This window comes from Hypomesus nipponensis, chromosome 10, assembly GCF_054491055.1.
Source record: "Hypomesus nipponensis isolate SF chromosome 10, ASM5449105v1, whole genome shotgun sequence".
NCBI classification, from domain to species: Eukaryota; Metazoa; Chordata; class Actinopteri; order Osmeriformes; family Osmeridae; genus Hypomesus; species Hypomesus nipponensis.
The window spans coordinates 13,763,880-13,791,596 of NC_140370.1; the positions used below are offsets into that span (position 1 = coordinate 13,763,880).

The window sequence follows — 27,717 nt, forward strand, 5'->3', positions numbered from 1 at the left end:
ATCATAGCAGCCTCTAGCACTAAGCCCCTGAAAGAAAGCGGTATTTTATTTATAAATGTCCTGCCCACGTTTGATTCATTGGAGTGGGTAAACTCTTTTTTGGGGAGTGAAATGATAAGAAATGACTCGCAGGGCAGGATGTGCAAAGATTTAAGTTTAAAGGCATTGATCTCCTTATCGAGCAGCATCGCCAAGATTCATTGGACTTGACATCCAAACCATTCATTGATTTTCAGTGTTACTGTCAAGGGAGATTTAATCCCCCCTAAGCCATACAGGTTACATTGTTGAAATGTTCCATTTGTACTTTGTTGACCCAGTTTATTGCTAAAGTGCTTGTGCCAGCATTCAGACCTTTTTGGTGCAAATGGAGAACAGCATGCCTGCTGTTTGTTTTGTTGGTGGAGGTGGATTTAAATTTTTGGTGCTCCTCAAAGTATGATGAAATATCGATCCAGTTGAGACCCCCTGCATGTTTGGCAGCACAGCTGCACTTTAATCTGCCCTCAACAAACATACGGGGAACAGACTGAGCTCCTCTGACTCATATTCCCAAAAGGAAGCCAGTTCAAAAGGAGAAACAGGGTGGAACCTGATTTGCCGTATCCTTATCAGCCAGCCACATCAGCACAGCCATTTGCCAGAAACATCTGTGCAGACTTGATAATAGTCCCCCCACCTTTCAGACACGCCAAGAGTGGTTGGAGAAGTGCAGGTCATTGATTGCCTTTCCATCGTAGAGCATGGTGGATTTAGACAAACACAATTATGATAATTGTATAGACACCCGAAAAATCTGGACAGTGTCCATACATTGGACTGCTGCCATTGACTGCAACACACACCCACACATGCACATACACACATGGCAAAGCTAAAGGTAGTTTCTTTGTTAATGTATTAATTTATGAGACATTTTTCTTGCTTCCTTTTTCTTTCCTTTTTTCCCCCCAACAAAATGTTTTTTTCATTGGTTGGTTTGCATGCTTAATGAGATGTTAAATTAATGGGTAGAATTGCCAAAATGTAGCCCAGTAACCCCCCGTTGCATTCCTCCTCTGTCAGCTTGAAACCCTTTGAACTTACTCAAGCATGTGATGTATAGAAGCATGCATGTCAGTCTGAGTTCATAACAGATGCCTTTGGGAGGATGATAGGCCACAGTATGTGCATATTTGCACTGATATGAATGTAGTTATGCTGCTGTGTGGATTTTGTCTGTTTTCTAAATGCAGCTCTCAAGTAAGGAAAAAATTACGTGTGTATAATTATCATTATATAACTTGTCAAAATCTATATTTGATTACGATGCGAAACATTCCACTGAATCCTTCATTTTATTAAACTGACCAAGACAGGACTATAAAACAAAATGATTTACAGAAACATTTACTGTAAAGCCAACTGTTTTAAAGGCAGGCAAATGCACAAACAATGAGTCTCAAGAGATGCTGAGCTGTAATGCATCAGTACGCCCATTTCAACAGAGTTCTGAGAAACCGTACACTACAGTATACAAACTTAGATACGTAAAATTAGACCACAACAATAACCGAATTATGTTGCTGAAATATCGTCACAGCTGATGTGATTGCATGGAGAAAGCCGCAGACAATATGCAGACATATTATTCTATCAAGTACAAGAGTTAGAAACATAGACTGGAAGTAGTATCAACTCCATGCCAATTTTCTGAAGCTAAAGTAAGGGTTCCTTAATCATGTGTTAACCCTGAGGCACTCACAAATACAGTAAGGTTCAACTGTGGGTTTCACGTGCAGTAGATAATCATATGCTGGTGTGTTCATTAGACAAGCTTCATCAGACCGTAACCAACTGACTTGGTCTCTGGCTCCTAACAGAAAAAAACCTTGACCCTATTAAAGGGTTTGTGAAGCATTTTGTTAGAACACAGACTGTGTGCAATTAAAGAAAAATGTTTACAACGTTGAAGGATAGGTGTGGTGAAGGATGACTTATTTAATTAAAAAACATTTGTAAATATATGCACTGTGTGCTGCACAAGGCAAATGCGTGACACAAGTATTCGGAATAAGGAAAGACAATAAACTTGCTCATCGAGGGAAGTTTATTTTGTGTCAAACTTACACATTAACAGTCAGCATTACCAAAACATCAATCATCACAAAAGTTGAATCTTCAAATTGCCCCGGTCAATAGGTTTCCCTGCTCAGAATGATTTATTGTCTGAGAGAGCCAGGGATCAAAAGAGTGGTGACCGCAAGATGGGCTTGATTCACCCAGCTCTGCAGCTGGCTGGGCACAGGTGGATACCTCACCAATCAGCCACAACAGCAGGCTTCTTCAACTGCATTTTAATTGGCCGCTGAGAGGTGCTGCGGTCATCAGAGACCGCAAGCTGGAAGCCATTACACTTGGCGGCAGGGTCCAGAGGCCCACAGATTACCCCTTTGCCCTCCTTGCCCTTGTTAAAACCATGGAGCTAAAAAAGAACGATCGTCCGGATATTGATTTCAAGACAAAGACACAGATTTGTCCCAAGCTCGGGCCTCTACTTATTTCAATTTCCAGGCACTGATACGTGGAAATGTAAGATGGAAGCTCAATCTTCGCAGCACGATGGGTGGACAAGAATGACCCTATTCCGATTGGTTCTTACAATAAGAGTAATTCAATTTCCAACAATGTAATAGGACACCGGGATGGAAGCTGCTGTCTTCTGTAACCATGGGCTGTGTGACAGAGTGGCAGCCTGAGTTCAGGGAACTCAGCTGTTCTGTACCTGAGAGAATTAACAATGAGAACACAACCTCATCCCCCCTCATATCAGCCCAGTGCTGTTCCACTCCTCTCATCCCCTGGTCCCCAGGCTCCAAGATGGATGACTGCTGTTATCCTACCCCAGCACCCCCCATTGGCATTTCACTGGGGTCGGATGACCTTTCCACATGCTATAGAGACTTGGATTATCTATTGATCAACTGGTAACCAGTACATCTCTGTAAGGTCTGTTTCTGTACCTCATGTGTCTCTCTGAACACCGTGTGGAGAGGTGGTAGTTAGGCGTGACGTCCATCTTTTCTCACAACCCCCCTGCAATGCCAATCAGGAAGTGCAGAGCTTCATGCTGAAGTGTTGTGAGTGATGACAATTAACGTGCCTGTCTAAAGGTCTGTCAAAGGATCTTTACAACTGTCTCACTCACCAAGACCAGCAAACACTCTCACTCATTCATGGGTTGAAAAAACAGTAATGTAAGTGTAAGGGGCAAGTGGATGTTGTGCAAGGGGTGTTGAAAGATTTGTTCCAAAAATAGCATCAATATCCATTCATCCACTTTCCCCTAGAAAGTCTTACTTGCCCCAAACCAAGTTTCACTCATTAAACAATTAAAACATAATTCAGTTTTACAACATGGCGGTTCCTATGTAACTACATTTGCTACTATATACTTGTGGTTAAATGATAGTCAATGTAAACTTAATGCATAGTGTTGCTAAAGTCTGTATTTTGATGTAACGGTAAATAACTTGGGCATTTGCTCTTCTGAAGCAATTTTTCACACAGAATGCAGGCAAGGTGTCACACCCTCACTGAGTTCTTTGGCCGTCAAACGGCTGACACATGAATGTGTCTGGAATAACTTCCTCACAGGAAGGTGATTTCAACTGGTGGATCTGGCTGAGACATCTCCAGACTGATCAGTAAGCCAGCTCTATCCTTTTAATCTGGAGCGGTTAGTGAGATAAGGACGCAGTGTGGAAGGCTTTTAGCATCTCCCTGATGGGTGGGCACCATGAGAGTGTTAGATAAATGTACAGACCAGGTGAATAGATAAGGATTTTAATGTTCTTCGAAAAAATTGAACACCAGGGGAAAAAATTAATGAAGATCTGGAGCTGCACGAGGCACTTCAGCTGCACTGATGATGACACACTTTCCACAGACGGCAGAGAGAACATTCCTCATAAAAATAATAACTTATTTAATTGCGGTGTTCCATACTGGATGAAAAATGTCCTACTGTTTCAAAATATTCATATTTGCTGCCTGTTCACAGGCATGGCATGCTTGTGAAAGGGCCTGACTACAGTGGAATGCCAACCAGTACTGTGTGCTTAGATGGATAATTACACTGTCAAGCTATACTTTCATCTGTGGCCATCTTGGCAATCCGTATACTTACTGTAGGCAACAGGCTCTTTGGCTGTTCTTCGGAACCCTCAGTATATTGGTCGCGGTTGAAAACCCCTCTGTATGTATCCATGTTTATAGTTATTTGCATCTCTCTTCATCATTGTGACATGAGCCATGCATTCTTAATTAAAAGATGCACAATGATTTACACAGTTATGACATAAAGGCAGGGGCTCATATATCATGGGTGAGAGGGTGCCATCGCTACAGTGTAGTGATGTATATTGTAGGTGGGTGTGAATTTCTCAGAGTTGCTACACATCTTTGCATATAGCATAGTGATAGCGTAACTAGTCTGGATCACACTACCTCTACGACTGGGCCAGGAGGTCATTCTCAAGGTCCCAAAGTAACACTTTGGCCTTCCATTTTTAGGTCACACGGATGTACAATGTGCAGTGTTTTATATCTCTGCGATGGGAGATTTTTGAAGATACGATTTAGGTCTTCATGAATTATATATTTAGCTGTTCAGAAGACCCAGCAGTAGATATCCTCTTTATCCCTCTTTGTCTCTCATACTGACTCTTTTGGCCCAGACTTTCATTATCTTCCCCTCAGAGCCATCACTGCCTCTGACCGGGCCTCACATTCGGATTAAAAAGATTGCCATCTCTGTCACTTGCTTATCGGTTTCTTCCCTCTTGAAATAAAGCTGAGGCAGACTAATCTGGAGTAATGTTGGAGATGCTCTCCAGATTACGGGGGGGGGGGAGAAGGTAGGGAAATCCTTGACCCATTAGATGTCCTTCATATGGCAAATCAGCTCTGCTTCCATACTTGCGCTAGTGTTTGGCAGGGAGTTCACTGACTGGCACCTCGCTATTACATAAATGCTTCAGTAACCTTCTGGGACCCTCCGTAGAATCTTAAGAACCTGCTTGTAATGATTAGGCAACAGAATGCAGATACGATCAATTTGAGGACAGTGTATTTCACTGTATGTCCTGCACAGAATGTCACAGAACCTCTTTAATTACTGGATCCACAGACTGTGTCATTGTCACCTCATGGCCAAACTGAGTTTTGTTTAGTATAATAGCAGGTCTGGTTTGTAGGAAAAAAACATGGACATTCAAGACTTTATGTGGCCATCACTCAAAGTCCAAAGTGGCATGTATACATTGTTTAATACTGGCGTAAGCTATCAAGGTGAGACAGATAGACCTCTGAAAGAAAGAGTGGAGAAGTGACGGAGCGATTTGATATCTAAATATAGGTGTCTCTTTCTTTGCACATATTTCATACAGACAACCAGCCAGGAAAAGAAAAGGGAGGAGAAAAAACGAGTCTATGCACAAATGGACTCATCCTCCATCCTCCTCCTTGCAGTCATGCTGCTTTTTCTTCCCTTCATCTCAGGGGGTTCAGAATAATGTGATGCTTGTTCTGAGGTCCTTACTTTCCCCCTTTACACTGGTTCACTAAATGGCTCATGTTTTCTCTCCTGCAATACCTAGAGGCATAGATCAGTCTCACTAGGATTAAGCAGATTGGGAACACTATTAAATGGCTTTGCCAACTGTCTTCCTTAACATGTAAAAATAATTTGCATGACTCTGTTTAGAGTTAAACCCAGCCCTGTTTTTCAGTTGATTTCTCCCCTTGCATTTCTTCGAGGTGAGAGCCCCAAGTCGTGAGCTAGCTTGCTTGCTCATGGGCAGGGCTATAAGATTAGAGTCCAAAGTGAAGGACGCACAATACAGGTATAATGCTGTAACTGAATTTATTAACAACTATCAGATTTTGTTATACAATGATTCTCAAAAGGTTACAGGGGATTCATATTGAAAAGTTTTGAAATGTGCTGTTACTTAAAACTTCTGCCCCAAAGGCTTAAGAAGAATATAATGATTTGTTATCAATTGTCAGTCAGCAAACACTATTGAGTAAAACTATTAAATGGCGATGCCTCAGTAGAATACTCTCTGTTAAGCAAACAACAGAAGTTCTTCAACTGAATTTTCAAAAGAACTGCAAACAATTGGAGAATCTTTTTAATGAATTATCTGTTATTCGAGAGGAATTTGAAAGAACAGCGGCATTGTGATTTTTTTTTATACGCCTCCAGCTCCACATATCAGCATTTGCGATGAGCCAGTCTTGTTGTGGTGGCGAGGTTTTTAAACAACGACTGCGTTTCCATTGCTAAAAGGTCAAACCGTTGTGTGAAATTAGTCAAGACAGAAAAGGTCATTCAGATTGTTCCTTCCTAATAGATAAGCTTCAGACATAATGGCTTTTTGTTTCCCATATTATCGTATATGATAATACCAACCTCCACCCCTCTTTTGCTCTTGTTCACGTCAGAGAGACTTAGTATAAAGTCAAGCTTTGTGCAGTCGGGAAGAAAAGAGGTTATGGGATCAAAGTTAAGTATGATAATGAATGGGTGATGCAATATGAATTATGATAGCTGCTGTGTGTCTCAGCTTAGTTGTGTGACTGAAATATTTCATTAAAGATAGGGCTGAATAGAGAGAGATAAAAAGAGGTGAGACCAGCAAACCGGTTATCCTGTTACCCACAAGCTATTATCAAGTGTTTTCAAATGAAATTCGCCTCACTTTTTCCTCAAGTGTCCTTTGTTTTCCTGATGATTCAGTCATGGGAGGAACATTATAAAACAACCAGCAGCATGACTACACGAACACTCAACCCAATTGTTTGGAGTTTGAATGTCAATAATAGTTATGCTAATAAAACTCCCAGTACATCCCATACCACTGATCACCACTCATTGGGGCAGCTCCATCTGGACCTATGAACAAGAAGCTGCTGTTTACAGTCATCGGCCGAGAGCAGAGATTTGTGTTCAGCTGATGTTTTCTCCATAACTGTTATTGATCTGAAAGGAGTGGAGTGGCGAGCTCACTCTAAAAACTGTGACTAAAAGCTGATCCATCTTGAACACTACACTCCAGAGTTGAGTCAATCTTCATTTTAAATCATTGCAAATACGTTAGCTGTGCTTGATTGATCGTGTCTGATATGAGTGCAAGTGAATGGCTCCTGAAGAGAATGCCCCTATCCATCATGCACTTCAATGGCCTCTGTAAAAACAGTTTGAAAGATGTTACTGTAAAATAATCTAACATTTACTAACATTCCTTTATGTTCACGGTTCTGGCGTGGGGTGCTTCATTCGGATTATTGCATTTTGAACTTTAGCATTATTCTCACACAAGCCTCATAACAAACACATAACAAATGTAATAGCAGCAGGATAATATTTCTGGACGTTTAGGTTTGAGACCAGTTTTAGCATGCAGTAATAAGCCCAGAGGCAAATTTCACATACTAAACAGAATCTCAGAAATGTCCCTTTTTTCTCATCCTTCTTTAATCCAGTGTAGTTCAACCCCCCCGCAGGCAGATACATGTTCACTGTCCACTTCTAAGGTCCTGTGGAGGGGTGGAGGGCCACATACTGTGCTTGGTGTGGGATATTGGATGAATGCAATGTTCTTGCATCGAGTGATGGGCTTCTCACTGGCCCCAGGGTACTGTACTGTCAGCAGCTAGGGCTCCCATAACCCTCCCCCATTCCCCGCTGCTTACTCTACCTCTTGTCTTGTTCTCCTCCCTCCCACCTTACTTTTGCTCTCCCGCCCCTCGCTCCCTCCACGCCCAGTCAATCTATCGTCGACGACTGCTGAAGAGGCTCCTTCACCTTACATAATTAAAGGCCCCTCGTTTCAATCCCCATTAAAGGGGTATAAATTCAGTACCTTAACATAGGATCTCCTGCTGCAATTTAGCTTGGGATGTAGTTGTTTGCATTCTCCTTGCAGCTTTAATCATGCCCCATGAATAAATCAGATGTGTGTGTGTGTGTGAGTGCGTGTGTGTGTGTGAGAGAGTGTGTGTTGGTTTTTATGTGTTTGCATATGTGTTGGTTCCTTGCTGAGGGTTGGTTGGTTGATTGGATGATGGTTGTGAATAGCCATGAGGAAGAGGTTGTGTTTTAGTTTTTTTTTCTTTTTCTACCAGTTAGCAGCTGCCGTCCTTGGCTTGGATCTGGGAGTGGACCCTAGCAGCATGCGTAATTTAAGAGAAGCTGTTTGTTGCCTCCTGACAGACAGTATAAGCAGAGCACGAGGGCAGGGATGATGAAACGTTTGTGTCTTAGAGGACGTCCACCAAGTGTGAACTCAATGCATTTAAACATGCGCCAGATCCACAGTCTGGTTTGTTTTTGGTCAACGCGAATAACAATGTGCAATAACAACCGCTAGTAGATGTATGGAACCCTCTCCACTCGCACATGTCTGGACCTGCTGGGCCTCGGGGACGTGTGATGTCTGTGCTCTGATGCTGTGGGATGACAACAACAGGCCAACTCAAAGAAGATCTGTTGAGGGCTGTTTTTGAAAATAGTTGACAGAACAAATGTTTTTCATGATTGGATATTTTATATTTTTGCAATGCTATGTGCTACTTCTATGTCAGCATTGTGTTACAGAATACCAAATCAGATTATAGGTTTGTTTAAGATACTGCCAACTACACATCATATTAAAACTGAGCAATAACGAACTGGTTGTAACTACCACAAACAATTCAACTGGTATTCCAACCAAAAATAACATTTTGAAGTTAATGTAACTGATAGCATCAGGCCGTATGTGAAGAAACATTGCGTGAGGTATTATTGTGAAGTAATAGTTCTCCTCTAAATTGCAAGGCAGGAACTATTTCCAGCTTAAGCTGTGTCAGCATTCCACCATGGAAACATTCCCTGATGACCCTGCTATATTGCAAATACCCGTAACTGGAGGCCACGTCAAACTGCAAATACAGGAGCACCGTAGCCCTGACAATCTTCAGTTTTTAACACTTTCCAGGTTTTTTACTGAATAATGACCATGGCCTGTGGAGAAATAAGTGTCCTGTATTGATATGCGAACCACATTCGACAAATACATTTGTAGTCAAATATTTTGGTTATTTACCGATTTCAAAAGGCTGTCCCATCAGAACCGGTCTGTTTGCCTCAATCATTGCCTCTATTTTTCTATTTTCCATCACCTAAAGTTTAAAACATTTTCTCTGAGGAGGCGAAGGTAAAGAGGTTAAGAACGCTAAGTGAACTAGGTCGCTACCTTAGCGTGCTGATGTGTGCCTTAGTTGCAGACTATTTCAATGCATTTCATTAGGCGCTGGGGCATATTAAGTGCACATGGCAGGGCAGCGCCACTTTCCTTCACCGTGAAGGCAAAGAGAGTGTGTGGAGGACTGAAACGAACTCACAGAGCTGAAAGAAGGACAGAAACAGCCTGTGGATACTGCTTTCTTCCCTGTCCGAGGCATCAAAAATTAAGTTATCCTTTGATACAAGTTTTAGAGACTTTTTGGAATTTGGGAATGTTAAAAACCTTCCCTGGCATGCAGGGCACAGCTCTTCTGCAGCCACAGGGCCATGACAAATGTCATCCTAAACGCAGAAACCAGAAATTAGACCAATGCAATTATCTGCTCAACAGAGTTGATGCAGGGAGACCACAGAACTAGTAGAAGACAAGGATATGTAAGGTCAGGTCAGCAGTCAGTGGCAGAAAGGTTGATTCTGATAGTAAATGAGATGTGCAGGTGTTTGTCTGTTTTCAGAAGTCCTCAAGGACGTGACTGGTTGTACAGAGACAAGCCCAGTAGTAGAGTTGGCATGGTAGTGTTTCCAGGAAGGGGGCTTTGAGCTTGGATCACCAGACACCCAGCCCCCACAGGAACTGTGGGGAGAGTTCCTCCGGTATTGATCTCTCCAACCATTACATTACACATATAGGACCCATAAGAGCTTTGTGTATGTGTGTGTTGGGTGTATGCATTTTTCTGTCAGGAAAACTGATGTTTTTTCATTGTGATTGCTTTATATTATTACCGTGATTGCTTTTACATATTGTTGGCGTCTCACTCGCAGTTACGCAACCTAACCAAATTCAACACAAACATCTAAGGTATGTAGATTTATTTATACATGTACAGTATGTTTTTGTGTTTGAATCCATAATTGATAATTGACCCTGTTTAAGTTACTCCCACCCCATCGATGAAAGGAATTTATCTGAAAGCCACGTCTAGGACGCCTGCAGGCGTGTTATTAAAGATTGAATAAACACGCAAACTCTTTACACCACATCACTCAAAGAAAATGATTAACTGTACGGCGGCAGCATAGCTAATGAGTGTCAGGACAGATCCAGAAGTGTACTCAGCACACTAGAATAACAGCACACTCTATTCCCTCCAACGACTGAACAGAGAAATTCTATGATTCAATAAAAAACCCCTTCATTCCATATTCTGTGAGAATGATATGCTTACTTTTGAGCATCTAGTCATCAGAGTTGGCCAAAGAGGAATTGAATATGTAAATTGGAATGCAAGGAATAAATGGATCAATACATATGTGGGTAGTCTGTAGTTGTATTAGACCTTAGAACCTTACCAAACTAACATCAAACTGATATCAAATGGGGAGTGTGGGCAATGAAAAATGTCTGACCCTAAACCCTGTGCCTTTCATTGAGAACATGACCTTGAAATTGAATGCATACTATACATGTAATCTAACAGTCATGTCAGTAAAGTAAAATGCTTTGTGCAAACCACAAGACCCCCTGGTCAGACAGTACTATTGTACTGAGAATTCAGTTAAAAAAAATTCTTACGAGTGAATCATTGTACATTCCATGTTTTCAATAGAGTTTCTTTGTTAGAGTAACTGTAATGGGTGCTAAATGGAGACTAGTGGCAACCATCAATCTATTGATTGTTCTGACCTGAATCTGCAAGGCTGCACCATTGTGCTGATGGTTGTTGTTCAGAAACAATTAACAGTGTCAAAACACACAATCGGACACACCTACGTACATGCGCCTACGTATAAACACACACGCACACACCCACTGTACACCTACATACTGGGAAAAAGGTTTTGCTTTTGAATTGTGTGGCTACAAAGCTTGATGGCCCACATGATAATATTGATTTCTATTTCAAACCTCAATCATCTAAATGGTCGCAAACTATAGAGGAGAAAGTTTGCTATAGTTAAATAAAGAGCACTGAATATCTATTTCAAATAAATAACCACGGTGAATAACATAAAAGACTTGTGTTATTGGACTGATGCTGAGCTTCAGTACAAGGATGTAAGCAGAATAAAAAACGGTCTGTTTTTACAGTCTGAAGGGTTCCTTCTGCAACTGTATCACCTCACAAATGCACTGTAGCTGAATCCTATCCAGTTCATCCACTTTGGGAGACATCTTCTGGAGTGAAAGGTGTAGTTCATCGTTGCTTTTCAAAGTGCAAATATTTCAAATTCAAATAGCTGCAAGCTAAATGGATTTGAAATCAAAACTATTTAATGCTAATATAAACAAATACGCAAAGAGAGCTCCCTATTGGCTCCTCTTGGAAAACGATTCAAGTGCAAGATTTCTCCACACCCCTATTGCCCTATGCATCAAGCAACAGCTGATGATATTACTGTGGAGAGTTCAGCGTAACCGCAAGTGACACCTCCATCAAAGCCGTGTCAACCCCAGGCTGGATGATGTGGCCTTGCAATTGGCCATGATTGCCCACCACCCCCAGAAGCAATTACCATGACAATACACAGCACATGTGTATGACAAGCTGTGCAGACTGTTAAGTTCCTCATGGTGATGAGACCGGATGAGGTGACTGGCCCTGAAGGCAGGCTTCTGATGGTAGGCTTCACATGGCCTAACATGGGAGCCTTCCTCCACCCACTGATGTTTCACATTGTTTGTCATGATGAGGATTCCTACAGTTTGGCTCACGCCAGTGTTGTGAAAACAAAGGCCTCGTATTTATGGATGAAGCAATCGTCGGTCTTTCACTGGACTTTCGTTTTTTAGCTTTCATGCAAACCACACAGATATTATACATATGTTAAGTTTCCTTTCAGTGCACCATGCAATCTCCAGTCCAACTCAGATACCTTTATCAGTCTCCATGATGAGAGCTGTTCAAGGGATATAAGAACAGTTTTTTTTTTTATGGATTCAGAAAACTCACAGCGGAAATAAACTGCGGAATTTTGGTTTGGATTACATTTCATGGATAACTGACTCATTCCTTCCAGGTATGCTAGGATCCAATGCTGTACGAAGTACCATACAAGATTTGCTGTTGAGGCAATGCAACCCAAAGGCTCTGCACTGCAGTACTCTCCATTACCCGTATGAGTCCATTCTGCTATTGGCTATCCACCAGCTCCCTTGTCTGTGCAGACCAACCCGAGGATTAGGCTTGCAACCAACTAATAAGGAAGCTGTTGCAATATGTAGATTAGTGTTTTATGGACCTGGGCAACTCCGGCAAAGCAGCTTGAGTAATTACCGGGCCCTCTGTGTTTTCACTGTGACGTATGGCCAATTAAGCTGGGTGATTGTGGCTTTTGTGAGGCCCTGACAGATGGACAGGTGAAGCTATAGCCAGTCTTGGATGGTTCGCTACTTCAGGGATGTTTTTAAACAGCTGGAAAATGCAATGAGTCTCGCACACTCCCTTAGACAGGTTGTACTTTCCTAATTATCGAGTGATAAAGACGTGCATGAAAGTGTTGATGGGTCTTCATTTTCCATATGGTTATTTGTCTAAGTTTGGCTGCATTGTAGCACCACAGTATTCCGAATCGCAGCTTGACTGGCTGGCTATTCCAGTTATCCCAGCAGGCCGTTGACCATGTTGGAATGCTGACTCTTTGCTTTATTCATCCATTCTTAGAGGTGAACACCTGCTGTTAGAAATGTGTGCGTCCGCCCCTCTTTTAAGTGTTCTCTGAACAGTGGGGTGTGCCAGGGAATCGGATTATTTCTACATGAATGCTTTTTTACACCCCCTGAATTGTTTCATCTGATTAACTTGCCTTTAACATGCTTTTAAATTTAAGTATTTGTCCCCTTCTTCCTTTGGATTAGATGCATATGTTTATTTATTTTACATTTTCCTCAAAAAACTCTTACCAGGGTCAACCCTCAATGGAGAGAGAGAAATGATTTTAATTATCCTCGCTGACTGAAACGTCTCATGAAATATTGACATGCAGTGCATTGCTGAGCAGTAAAATCGACCGACTTTATCTTTAATCATCACAGGGTTCTTTTTTTGTTTTAGCCGTTCTGCTTGTCAACATCAAACTAAAAAGTTTTACATCTCAAAATCTCTGCACATACTTGATTTAGTTGGCAAAAACAGGACGGTTTTGTAAAGAAAATCAACCACCACTTTGTTTTTTGGATGAGCAGGATAATTGGCTCAGATAAAACATAGCTATCCAGTACAGCCAATGGGTCCAGGTTGGACCCACTGTGCTGTCAATGCCATGCAGCATAGATAGACACATAACTCTTGTCTAACCAAGATATATATGATGGCTGTTTGGCTTGCCTTTGAGTGGGAGGTGCAATCATAATTACTCCCATCCTTTCATCAACCCTCGCTTAAACAAATTGCCAGAGTGAAAAGTGATATAAAGTTCTGCTTTTGCTGCCAGTATCCACAACCCGAGCCAAGAAGAGCATAATCTGTAGATTTAGCATGTGCTTCTTGAGCAGAAATCTACTCCTGAGTGCAATATCTGGTGTGGCGATCCAGAAAGACGGTGGGACAGCTGGCCGTTGTTGCTGAGTAGTTAAAACGGTGAGGGTGAGTATACCTGTGTTCAGGAGGCCAGCTGGCTGGATGGTGATGGGACTGCACCTGCTCTGGGCTGCCAGTATCCAGGTGGCCTCTCGCACTCACCACCCTTATTAAGTCAGAGCCAATAAGGAGCAGCAGCTGCAGTAATTGCCCCCGCACACTTTACTCGGGAGAATATACTACAGGCATTTGGTGTACCAGCTCTCTGGTCAGGAACTCCAGAGGTCAGAGGAGAAACCAGCTTCTTTACCTCGTTAGAAATAACATTTGCAATATAAACGGCCTATCTATCTTCCTGTCTTTCGATTCTTTCGCTTTTTTTGGTCTTGTTTTCTCTCTCTGTGGATATACGTTATGTTCCATATGTCCGGCTGCACGTGCTGGACTTGGGAAGAGGGACACTAATCCCTGTTCGTCCTTCTTATTCCCCCCAGACAGACCGTACTTGTCGGAAATGTTATTTCTAAGTGTGAGACTGTAAAATGATTTTCCATTCCACCCATGTGCCCTTATAGGTCCATACTGAATACAGGAACTCTGTGTCGTCTTCCTGGTTCCTCTCCAGGGTGAGAAGGGTAAATAGGAGGGTACCTGCATTATGCAAGATGAACAGTAAATGTCAAGGCTAAATTCAGTTTTTCTCCATTGTCTCACTGGCATTTCCACTATGTTTTATGCATTTTATAACTAGGGAGAGCCTCAGGAGAGAAGAGCAAAAAGCCTTAGTATGGATAACTCAGTAAGGTGTCACATTTAGAACTTAGAAGAAGACTCATTTGAAAGGCAAATTCCGAGCGAGATTGGAAAGTCAGCACCAGAATGACTTTCTATGAATTGGTGGTTGCACATTTGATGTAAACCATCACCACCACTATGCTAAAGGCTAGAAAGAGACTGTTTTGTGGGTACTTAGACCATGCTTAGACATAGAAAAACATTAAAATCTCACCTCCAATGTCTTTACGGCAAATTGATTGTCAGAACTGGAAGCAGTGATGAAGCCTTGGCTTTGGGGAATGGTCCTATGAGAGAGTTAAAAAGCAAGCAGGTGAGAGAGAGCAGGAGGGAGAGAGAGGGGGAGAGAGAGAGAGAGAGAGAGAGAGAGAGAGAGAGAGAGAGAGAGGAGAGAAAGGGAGAGAAAAAGGAAGGGAGAGAGAGAAAGGGAGAGGGATGAAATGGGTTGAGAGGAAATGGAGAAACATCTGCTCCAGCTGTTTCCCTCCAGCCTCTCTCCCACAACCATGTACTCATCCCAGAGGAACGGGTTACAAAAGAAAGAATGAAAAAAATATGACAGGCAGTATCTTGCCGTGCACATGGGAAGAAGATTGGTAAAATTGTTAAAGGAGGTCTGAATTATTAAGTTAGGCAATGCACGAAGCACCTGTTCATTATTATTTAAAAATCATTTCTGTTCTCCAGATATATTTTGTTGCCTCTTAGTCTTCAGAATAATGTATGAACTTTTGGAATAATATCATGAATTCAGGGTACTGTTGATAATATCAGTTTTTTTAAACCTGAGAATGCCACAGAAGATTTCTCAAACTCCGTTGACATATTTGCTTTTATTTGAATCCCTTCATCATTGTTGCAAAGAGACAGAGAGAAAGAGAATTGGGAGATGCGTAGGCAACAGCTCAATTTCACGGAAACAGTATAAATTGTTCATAAATCATTTACAAACCAATAGTTGTTAATATAATGTAATATTTGTTATGTTTGGTAAACACATACCTTTTCAGTAAAAAAGCATGGATGTAAAGTCCCAACTCCCTATCTCCATTTCTGTTTCCTTTGGTAATACTTTACACACTTAATCCTTGTGTATAGTATGGAAAAATACAAGGAGCCACGTGAGTGATTTCAATTTACCCATGGTATTTTATCCCTGAAATTATTTTTACTATTTTTATATTTAGAAAACCAAACTGTAAACTGCAAATATAGTAGCTCGCTTTTGAGTTAACATTCTGTTTTTCACTATGATTTATAAATACTTGGAAATACTGATTGTGCACTGCAGGTTAAAAACAACAATGAAATAAAATAAATAAGACAGATTAAGTGGTTTTACTGGAGATACTTATAATAGTATTCCATTTGTTTCTTCTCGACAACAGTGTTGAATTAAACATTTCCTTCTAGAAACTCAGAGAAGCAAGGGCATCAATATCTTGTAAATATATGCAGACTTAAATCAAAACTGGTTTGCCCTGTGTGGTGGGGGCAGGAAATGTATTAAATGTACTGTACCCATGGCTACAACAATCCAGGTCTAAAACTGGGATTTGATCAAATGCATTTATGGTATCAGCTTCCAACTTTATATATCCAGACGTGCATTTCACTTCCATCTGATGCAACTGACAACTGCGTCTGGAAACCACAATTGAATAAATCTGTCATCGAGTGATTCCACTCAGCTCATTGATGCAGTATCAGTCCACCAAACTAAAACAGGCCACTCCCTTCTCTCCTCTCTTCCTCTTCCCTTCGCTCCGCCCCTCACTGACGACTGTCCTCCTCTTCTTCCTTCCTCTCTTCCCCCTTCCTCCTCCTCCTCTTTTCCCCCTCCACCCTTCTCCTCACCCTCCTAGGTCAGAGGTGACTGGCAGAAGAATGCTGATTCCAGGCGTCCACCAGGAAGATGGCGACGCGTGGTCAGAGTGCCGCAGCTGTTAGATGGTTGCCCTTGATGCTCCTATGGCAGTGGACAGCGCTGGGTCCCCTCGCCTGGGCCCTGGCCCTAGCTGAGGGGCAGAGTAAGAGTCCTGCCTTCGCCCCCGCCTCCCCCATAGCTACCGGGAGCAGAGGGCACCAGGCCGGACAACTGGACTGGCTGCTTTCCGAAAAGGGGCCATTTCACCGCTGTCCCGAGTACACAGAGTTCAAGGAGCGCTTCCAGCAAGGCTTCTCCACACGCTACAAGATCTACAGGTGAGAAGGGCGTGTGTGCATGTGGAAGGGAATATTTGTCGTTTTGTTTTTTACTGAAAATAATTTGAAGTCAGATTTCCCCTCCAAACAAAGTGAGCACATGAAAGCTACAAAAACATATATTTGCAGTCAACCTTATAGAGATGTATTTTGTTTGGCAAGAGGATCACAAGCACAAGCCATCTTGATGCTCTATGCCTTGGTGTGAGTTTTTTTTTCAAAAATCAACTCCATCCTTATTCTTAATTCAGTGCCAAATGTGAAACAGTTAGATAAGACTGCAATTTAACATTTTCTTTTTCTGAGCTTGGATATGTTTTTACCGTGACCCTTTCCTGTCTCTCATCACTGTCCATTCTATCTTTGACATCCTGCTGCATGTCACACAGAATCAATACCAAAGACACATACTGGGAGATTTGTATCTGTATGTATATTGTATTTACTGTTTTGTATCGCTGTTCTCCATATTGTAACAAAAGCTTTAATCCTAGCTCAGTTACGGATTCTTATAATGTGCAACAACATTCCTGCGATGATCTCATTGTCTGTAAGAAAAACAGATGCCGTTTTCACTTCCTTTGAGGTTACTCATAAATAAATGTCTGTGCCTTTGAGTAAGTCTCCACTTACGGATGGAAATGACAGTGTCTCTTTCAGAGCCAGGGAGAGGGGTTTGAAGTGACAGGTGTGGTCTTATGAGAGAAGTGGGACAAATTACAGGATTCCTCTCTGCTCAGGGACAGTGTGTGCGTGTGTGTGAGTGTGTGTGTGTGCATGTGTGTGTGTGTAAAGTGACTAAGTAAGGGATGTCACATGCATATCTTTCTCTGATATTTTTACTACAGGAGTCGTGATTCACCCGATTTGATAGGCTTGCATAAGCTCCACATTATTTTATATCAGATGCAAATGGACTATTTCAAGACCTTTCAGTCAGCTAGTTGCTTTGAGGAATATCATTCTCATAATCAATCAAACATTGTGTGCTTCTAGCTTGGAAAATCCCATTACAATAAAATGTAGTCATGCAAATCAGTTGACATACAAATGGACATTTTGTTGAAATATCCCTGTTCAATGTTTTTTCTCCCTCTAACCAACCTGGTTTAAATAGCTCCTGTCTTCTATAACTTAGCTCATTTGTCCTCTATTGAAGAAGTTTGGCCTTTCGTTGGGCTTCCTGTGCCCCTAACCCCATGCAGCTGACATTGGTCCACTCCCCCCGCATGGCAGATCCAAAGCCTTGCATGGTGAGAGCAGCTGGGCAGAAAAAGGGCCGCAGATCTGTGATGGAATCAGGCAGAAAGCACAGCCAGCACTGCTTGAAAGGTTGCCTAGCAGGCAGATTGTTTGTGTGGAAGCATGTGTGTGTGTGTGCCTGTGTGTGTTTGTATGTGCCTGTGTACTTAAATACTTGTGAGTTCAAACAAGAAGGATTTTGTGGTGTGTGTATGTGTGTGTGTGTGTGCGTATGTGTGTGTGCACGCGCTCTCTGTGTGGCCCTACTCACACCTCTTTCGTCAGTGGCCATAAATGAGGTTTTCCCCACTCACTGTTTGTGCTGCCAAGGCCTTTTGATATGTTAAACGACACCCAGACCGAGAAGCAACTCTGCACATTAGGACTAAGGAACACCAACTGGATTTCATAAAAACAGGGAGGGTTGCTGTTGCTGTTTCTGTGCTCTCCTGCTTGCCTCGTCACAGTTCTGCCCAGACATTGCCAAAGCAAAAAATATTGATCCTTACTGAGGATTTCGGGGGTGATGGAACGTTTCAACACTTACATTTGATTTTGCAGTGCATTAAATGATTATGTGCGTGTTTATTTGTGTTTACAGTTTGTGAGTATGTGTGTGTGTATATACATACAATGCTCTCTCTCTCTCTCTCTCTCTCTCTCTCTCTATATATATATATATATATATATGCATTTTGTTGTGCCAGTGACCTTCTACTCCTGAAACAAACTGAAATAGGGTCATATGGACACTGTGAGGTTGCCTGTGGTGCTTGGCTCTGCTGAGCATCAAACGAAACGCTAGCTGCCGGCTGTGATCTCACCAGATTCGTCTCCCAGATGAGCCTAACTTCTTAAATAGACACCCTGCAGATATAAAGGTTACTTAAGGTAGAAATAGAAGTTGCTGCAAGGAACAGCATATTGCTGCCCATTTCACAGACGGGGTACAGAGATTACATTAGGCTGAACAGTATCATTTGGCCATGTGAGCGACAAGCCTGTTTACCTCGTTGACACAGGAACATACATATAAAGCAGGCTCTCCCAGGAACAGCTCTGTTATGATAGATACGTTCCCTTAAGAAACATTACTGCTGGCTCGTTGTGCTTTCAGTACGGTGGTGAGGTGGGAGTCTGTGGGGACCATACTGAGCACGTCTTGGGCCCCCAAGGCTCCCATAACGTGAAAACAGCTCGCTCCAGAGGCACACAGAGCTGCCAAGACATTACAAGTGAGGAAATTAGACATGGTCACAAAAGATTAGCTGAGGTACGACTTTGATGCGGAAGAATCGCGATGATTGTCTGATGAGGATTTATTTATTTTTGTATTTGTATTTGGTAAATAAAGGAACGGGGAATGATTCAGAAGTTAAATATCTGGCTTCCTTACGGATGCGCAATGTGATTTGTGGAGAGTGGAGTTTGAGCCAGACGCTTAGGCTTTGTGTAGATGACTTGATGTAATTTACCATCCTCGATTAGTCACTATAAACTGTTTCAGCAACATTTTTGTTCACACACACTCCACCACAATGAAATTTCACATCCTGTATTGATGTTTCCCTTCAAGTTCTGCTGACTAAACGTTCTGTGTTGTGTTGTGAAAGCTTTTTGCTGAAATGACAAGTTCGTTGTTTTGTATTTTTTCTGTAATGTTTTTTTGTTATTATCTATCTTTAAAAACATTCCATGGATAAAGTCATGTGAATGTATCGTTCCCCTAGTAAACAAAGCTTATTTGATCAACGTTTTAATAAAAACAGCAGTCAGTGTTTGAGTACAGTGAAGAATGGGACAAGAGAGTTGAGGAGGGTCCTCATGAAGTCACCAGCCCCTTATACTGTCAGTGACATCATGACAATGGGACTTACTAAAAGCATTGGCTCAAGAGTTTGTTCCTTACAAAGTGTCACTAAAACTGTCTGACTAAAACACTGGGAGGCACTCCCCATATGATGACTTTGTCAGCGAATGATTTCCCAGCTCTGTTCCACGAGGTGATAACCGGAAATCTACCGTATTACTGTTATCACGGTACAGTGTGACTGTACTGCCCTTCCATATACAAGTACATAGATTCATTAGATTTTGAAAATATACAAACTGCATCTCCTTCTTAGCTACTGAGGGGTGAAAATAACTAACTAACTGACAGCCATTGGCGGAACACATTATCCCCTTTAGACCAGAGAAATGGAGGATTGAGGTGCGTTACTTTTCCATGACTAAATGAATGTACACATGTACACATACTGCAAGGAAAAGTGAGTTCTAAAAGTGTGAGAGAGAGAGAGAAATTAGAAATTAGAAAGTGAGATAAAAGAGAGAAAAGTGGAGAGATATATTCTGCTGAGCACTTACAGTGTGGTGGAACGCTGGTAACCAATACACCAGGGAGATGGAAGGAAGGCCACTAATTGCCAGTTGCATTTTTCTCTAAAGGACCCTCTGAATCCTCGCATCAAGGAGATGTATGCAATAAGCATAAGGTATACCCTGCTTTCTAGAGTTGCTTTGTTTATTTAATTTAATCTGTAAACTCTTCAGGAAACTACTGCCATAAACATCCTCATTATTTTCCCTGACACAAGTTATAAAATAAGTCATAATAAACACCTTGATGTTTAAAACATTAGGTCCACCAGGTAACTATCAAATGACCTTCCTGTGTTTAGAATGACAGACCTCCTTCATATTCAGTAATGGACATTTTTAATGAGCCAAAAAACTCAGTTCTACGTTTCCAGAGGAAATAGGGCACATCAGCCACCCCCTCTGCTCTCTCAAAATAGCACAAGGGCTCAAACACGGAGCGAGATGCATTCAACTACCTTGGATTTGCTATTGTATTGCCAGAATTTGGCACACTGAGTACCTGGTAAAAATACTGAGCTGAGCTGAAGTATAACTAGCACAGTAAAAACTGTGCATGGTATTACTTTGTCGGTGGGCAACATTTCAGCAAGTACTTTCCAGATTTTGTGGGTAAATTTGCTATCTGAATAAAAATAGGCAGGGGCCTACAGACTGCAACATTGTATTCATACAGCCAGTCTATTGATTAATTAGTTCCATATGGGGAAGTTATGTTAACAAACTAAAAAAAAATTTTTTTAGCCTGGTTAGTTTAAATCTTACACCAGTCACCAAAAATAGCTAAACTGTTACAGGCCTGCCTAGCCTATCATGAGGCGTACATCGCCAGAGGGTGAAAGGACACCTGAATGAGATGCAGAGGTGTTAATTGAGGGGAGGTTTTGCACAGTTCATTCTGCTCTACCGCTTTCATATCAAGGAAAGCAGTGAGATGTTACGAAGGTGGCTAATAAAAGCCAGGTGCTGCTTTGCAATGTGATCAGAGGATCCGCAAAGGTGGAGCGTTTTTGGCTGAAAACTCCCTGCAACACGGCAACGAGCGGCAGGTGCAATCAGCTTGTGTTAAAGTCCCTCTAATTAACTCCATCTATCATCATTAGCTGAGGAACCAATGGTCAGCGAACACTTTTACAATTAACTCTTAGAAACCGACCGAGTAGAAAAGTGATGACGCTCACTTGACAGCCCCCCTGCTTTGTGTGTGTGATAGACAATATAGCACACAGTGGAAAGGATTAACTGCTAACAGGCTGATGAGTGTCGGCGCTCTGGGCGCTTTTAATAGCAATCTATGAAAATGTTTCCCAGTTTTCATGTTTGCTATGAGTTCTCAGAATAATAACCCAACATGTAAGGTGATTATTTGGCCAAATAATGGAAAGGCAACCCTAACGCTCTCTGCTCCATCGAAATGACGCCAAACCACTCATTTTTACTTTTACAACAAAAGACTGGGACTAAATATCTAGTGAATAGTAAATACCGCCCAGCGCGTCATCGAACAGATAACTTTTTGGTGACGTCGCTGGTTTACACGCGGGTTTCACAGTCAGAGGATGTGCGTGAAGTGCGAATGGAAAACGAATCCTGGAGTACTTACATATAGGGGGAAGCCACACACAAGGCGCCGTGAACACCCCGTTACAACATGAGGGTTCAAGTTCAAGCTACAAGCAGAAGGGAATGGGAAAACTTTCTGACCGTTGTATTCATGGTTGCAAACGTTTATAATAATCGCTTGACTTCTGTCACTGACTCATCCACTGCTGCACAGCTTAGCTGCAGTTGGTCTGCGGATTTTAGAACGCACTTGCAAAGCCTCTATAAAGCGTTTATTTAAAATCCAAACATCTGATTGTTTTTTTAGGCTACCAGAAAATATTTGGTTGGAGAATTAAGTTGTGGCACTCAACTCTTTTTAGCAGGCACCACAGCATGCCATTTCAGTTGTTTTTGCTCAGGATGACATACATATATTCATGTCCATGGCGGCTTTTGTTGTTGCTAAATGTATGCACATCAGGCTAAATTAACGGCTGATATTTGTATTCCAATCTACCACCATGCATTAATCAACCTCTGAAGGGATTCAAACACTCAGAATAAGATGGCTTTGAAAGCTCTCCACTCTCATTGACTTATTGTGTTTCCCTGCCAACATGCTAGCGGTTGATCCTTCAGATCATCCTCAAATGATCCTTCAGAGGATCATGGTGCTCGACAGGGGCCAAATGATTGATTCTAAAATTGTTTATTTCATTTTACCACTGTAAGTGTTTGAATAAAAGTTATGGATTGAACTGTTGTTTGTATTCATGGTATTTCAGGGAGTTCAGCCACTGGAAGGTGAACAGCTTGGCAACCGAGAAACGAGACTTCTTCAAGGCCCCGCTTCCCCTGGCGCCGGAGTTCTTGCGAAACCTAAGGCTTCTTGGACGAAGGCCAAGTCTTCAGCAGATCAATGAGAACCTGATCAAGAAATATGGGACCCACTTCCTGGTCTCTGCTACACTGGGAGGTAAGCAGTCTGCACCGTACCAATACACAGAGATTCATTTACAGTTTGGTGAGAAAAACAAATCTTAGATGGAATGCTGGTCCACACTTGACAAGTGACATCAACTAGGACAGGGAGTTGGGTGGCTGTGCGGTTAGGGAATCGGGCTAGTAATCAGAAAGTTGCTGGTACGATTCCCCGGCCATGCCAAATTACGTTGTGTCCTTGGGCAAGGCACTTCACCCTACTTGTCTCGGTGGAATGTCCCTGTACTTTCTGTAAGTCGTTCTGGATTGGAGTGTTAGCTAAATGACTAAAATGTAAATGTAACTACAATAACTAACCACTTACCCATACACTTTTGCAATTACCTATACCACAAACCCTTCTAACAATTTAATTACCTAACAATTTCCGTGTAAATACTATATTTTACCATAGGTGTTGCTATGCTGTTACATGGTAGTTAATGTTACCTCAGTGTGAAGGCATGCCGAAGGTTCACTCAGCGGCTTTCATTTAGGTTTCAACTGGTTGAGTGGCAAAACTGAACATGTTTTTATCCCTCTTCAGTGTGGTTTGTTTGACCATCTTCGATAAACGGAAGCCATGTGTTGTGAATTCACAAGGAGACTCCAATCGTTTGAACTGCTGAATACAATCCTCTTCTGGCATCTCCAAAATCAATAGGACAAACAGTCCCAGTTGTGGTTTCAGAACACTGTCTGGGACGTAAACTGAATTTCACATCTGAGACACGCTAGGCGCTAATTATGATGTCACTTAATGGTGGATATATGAACTGAGGCTGCGTACAGGAAGTGACAGGGGAGATGAATGCAGTGGCGAAACCACAGTGAGCGCTCATAATTAACGACTCAAACAAAGGGATGAGACTGTAGTCTGCATACTAACGAGATTACAGGAAAGACCAATGCACACATTCTGCTGATGACTGGAGACGGTATCTCACACATAGCCTGGAGGTTCTGGAAAACTAAGCACAATGTCTGGTGTCGGGTAGTAGCTATTAATAGGTTTGGTGCAGTCAGTGTGTGTCGATATGCTGTTGTTTCTGTGCTTATTACAAAAATGCATAGAATCCAGTAAAACAAGTTAACATATTACTGAAAAAAAATTATACAAGCAAACGTGATTGACATGATGAAAAGAGTAGTTTATTATGTACAGAATCTCTACATTCAAAGTGTTAAAAGGGCGCTTGCATCAATAGCAGTTTACTGTACAACGAACTTTTCCATAACTACTGGACGTTGTCTTCCTCTTCTCCAGGTGAGGAATCCCTGACCATCTTCTTGGACAAACAGAAACTGACAAAGAAGTCGGAGGGAAACGGGAACAGCTCTGTGGTCTCCTTGGAGATCCTGCACCAGTTAGCCGCCTCTTATTTCACTGACCGGGAGAGCACCCTAAGAAGGTTGCACCACCTCCAGATAGCCACAGCCGCCATCAAGGTAACCCCCAATAAAACAGGGCCATCAGCATTCAGTCATTCCAGTATTTTGGCACCCATTTCTGTTAAGGTCATATTAAAATACCACATGACTACATTAAACTGGAGGTTGGGTTTACCATGGATGGGTGGATCAGCCTAAACCTGATCTTGTTTTGGTTGCACAACTTTCAACTGCTAAGACTTAATACTTACTGTACTATTTATTTGCATTGCAATTTCTCTCTGCAATGTTTTTACTGTAGATATTCCTCTCGTTGCATAGTAGTTTATGTGACCTTATTACATTTCCAAAAATGGTATAAAAAACTAACAAACAAATTAGAGTGAGAGGTTAGAGCAAGGAAGGAAGGGTTCTGAAAGTACGGACAGGAATTCTTAAGTCAGTTGATTAGCAAGTTGAATAAAACTGCAGTAATTATACAATTCATACTGACAGTTGGGGGGGGGCTTAGTGGTTAGCATCTGAAATTGGAAGTTGGACATCGGCAGTAAATACCACATATCCAGTGGAGAAAGGTTGCCTGAGTCCCAATTATTTATTTATTTTGCTAGCCACTCAACAATCATCCACATCCACAGAAAGAGACAAGGTTATCAGCTGCAAGTATCCAGAGCTGGCTTGTAATGATGACAGGAGGTGTGTGGGTGTACACAATTTATTTTTTCACATTCAGTTGAAATAAACTTGCCTGGAAGTTGTTTTTCCCCCTTTGGACGTTGGAAGAACATGATGAACACCTTTATTACTAACAATGTTGCCCTTGTGGTATACAGCTCAGTGGTCTTATAAAAGTAACATGACTCAAATAGCTCTGTTTGATAAATCATGTTATTATTAGTAGTAGTCTATGGACTGATGATTTTTATTGTGTTTGTAAGTATGCTAGCCCATAGGCAAAGGCTTAGGGGTGGACAGTAGGGACATGTTTCTACCAATGTCAAGAGAACATTAAAGCGTCCCTACCAATAATTAGTGTCAGAGCAGGGTTACAAAATAGGGTGATAAAGAAAGTCTGTCCCCACCAAACTAGCCAAAGAGCAGTGTTGTATTTTCATGGCAATTTCCTCACTACCGTCAGCTGTCAGGTCCAATAAGGCAGCAGGAATGATTCTCACAGACCCTGGGACAGACAGGTAAAACACTGGCATTAGCAGCTCTGCAAATACCTCAAGGCTCCACCCCTACAGAGCCTCAAGTGGAGAAAAAGCTGGTTTGTTTTTTTGCAAAATTAGCATCTCTGGTATGCAAGCCACCTGCTCCTCAACACTCTGCCAACTCAGCTAATCATCCGTGAGAGAGTGGGATGTGCTTGACCTGTCTGACTACATGCCTTCAGGCTTCGTGTTCGCAATCACTTTTTTTTTTTTTTTTTGCTGGAGGTGGAATAGAAATATGTTGCGTGGAATTAATGAAAGAACCTCTGATGTAAAAGTAACAGAACTTCATCTGAAGTGAAAATGTGGAGTTATTACTGGTTGAGAGAGAACATGTGTCTAAAATTGTGCTTAATAACTGCATAGTTTTTTTGTTAAGTCAGTCATTATTGTCAAACTTATTTCAGTCATCTGACTCTTTGACAAGAAACTCCATCTCAATCTCAGTGCAGGGCAGAGTACATATTAATGTAAACTAACAAAATTACATCACATCAATGCCAAAATGTGATAATAAGCTACGATTGCTCAACTGGAGGCATAACACTTATTATTTTGAATAATGTAGTAACGTGTACATATTTATATTCCCTAAAGTAAGTAAGTATACTTACAATATATATCCTTGTTAGGTAACATGTATAATGGTCTGTGTTGTATTGTGAAAAGTGCAGGGGAATATATTTTTTCTTTTGCTGTAATTGTTGTATTTCACATGGACTGAAGTGCCATATGTGAATGGGTACTGGAAAGATGATTGTTGTTTATGGCAATCACTGAAGTCAGTGCTGTCTTATTTGTGATTTGGAACACAATGCCTCCAATATCTACAAACAGAAGTGCCTTGGATACTACTTTACAAATAGAAATAGGAACAAACGTGCATCAACTGACCAATAAATAACAAGGCATTGAAATATATTCCTGTTTCCTAGGTAACAGAAACAAGGACCGGGCCCCTTGGATGCAGTAACTATGACAGCCTTGATTCTGTTAGCTCCGTCTTGGTCCACAGCCCTGAAAATAAAATCCATCTCAAAGGTAAGATTGTCCTTCCCTGTGACACAATGTACACCTCCATGCTTCAAGTACGTCCACATAATTCATTACGACCGAGGACAAATTTAAACAATACTGAATACAGGAACTGAAGTTCGGTATGAAATAGATGCAGACTGTTACAAAGTGAAAGCATACGAGAAATCCAGACTGCTGGTTTAAAAGTAACAACGAAGATCCTCTTGAATCTCCTCTATTTCTGATTGCTACACACTGTACAGAGAGAGAACAATTTATTAAAATTGCTTGAAATACTTAGTGAATACTTGGACTTATTTTAGAAAAGGCTTGTCATTGGTTGTCCCTTTCTATCTTAAAACCAAGAAGCTGTTTAATCATTTTGTGAAAGGGAAGAAGGACGATGGCGAAACCATTGTATTTCGTATTCTCCTTGTGACAGAGTATGTTTATTCTAGCAGGCATAGATCTATGCTCCTTGAGTATGCTGTATAGGTTTGGTAAGTGGAGTGAAGATGGATACTTCTGACCGCAAGGCTCTCATCATGCATTCTTCAATGCTATTGACTGCTATTCAGTGAGGATGTTCAGATCCTATCTCTGGACACAGGTTTCCTCACTCAGTTGTGTGTGTGTTTATTCTTCATATATTATTTACAGGCCTAGTCCTCACTTGCTGTATTTCAGAATACCCACCAACCACAACACAGAAATGTTCACATTCCGCACTAGATTTATTTCACCAGCAATGATTTTTTTTATTTTCTACCTTGAGGGATTGTACCCACCTACCTAAAATCTTAAAGTTTAACTGGAAACAAATTATAATAATGGAAAAACCAATGTTTTAGGGTCAGAAAAACATGTTTATTTGTATTTTTATGAAATCAATGGATGGGAAAAGGCTGCATTTTATGTTGGGTAGTTTCTGTAAAAATTTCCATAGCTGGAAATGTCTCCATTCTGGATTGTTGATTCCACAGCACAGAGAGCCAAACAGTCAACAAGCTTCTCCAACCCAGAGAGGTCCAGAAGGGTCTGGCACCCAGCAGGTTAAACCTTGCCACTCTGGGAGAGGAGGAAAGGCTAGATGATGGGGGAGGTGGCAGGGACACAAGGAGGAGGGTGGTGGGAGTGAGCAGGGACAGAGGGT

The 27,717-nt window shown here is 41.6% G+C and overlaps 1 protein-coding gene across 1 annotated transcript in view; it reads left to right on the plus strand.

Moving 5' to 3' along the window:
- brinp2 (bone morphogenetic protein/retinoic acid inducible neural-specific 2) overlaps positions 1-27,717 on the plus strand; it is a 51,953-nt gene that overhangs the window by 4,285 nt on the left and 19,951 nt on the right. The window contains exons 3-6 of the mRNA XM_084707841.1: positions 16,460-16,794; positions 22,746-22,936; positions 24,209-24,390; positions 26,483-26,588. Of these exons, the coding sequence (XP_084563967.1) occupies positions 16,505-16,794; positions 22,746-22,936; positions 24,209-24,390; positions 26,483-26,588 (769 nt within the window). The 5' untranslated portion in view covers positions 16,460-16,504. The remainder of the gene's footprint in view (positions 1-16,459; positions 16,795-22,745; positions 22,937-24,208; positions 24,391-26,482; positions 26,589-27,717) is intronic.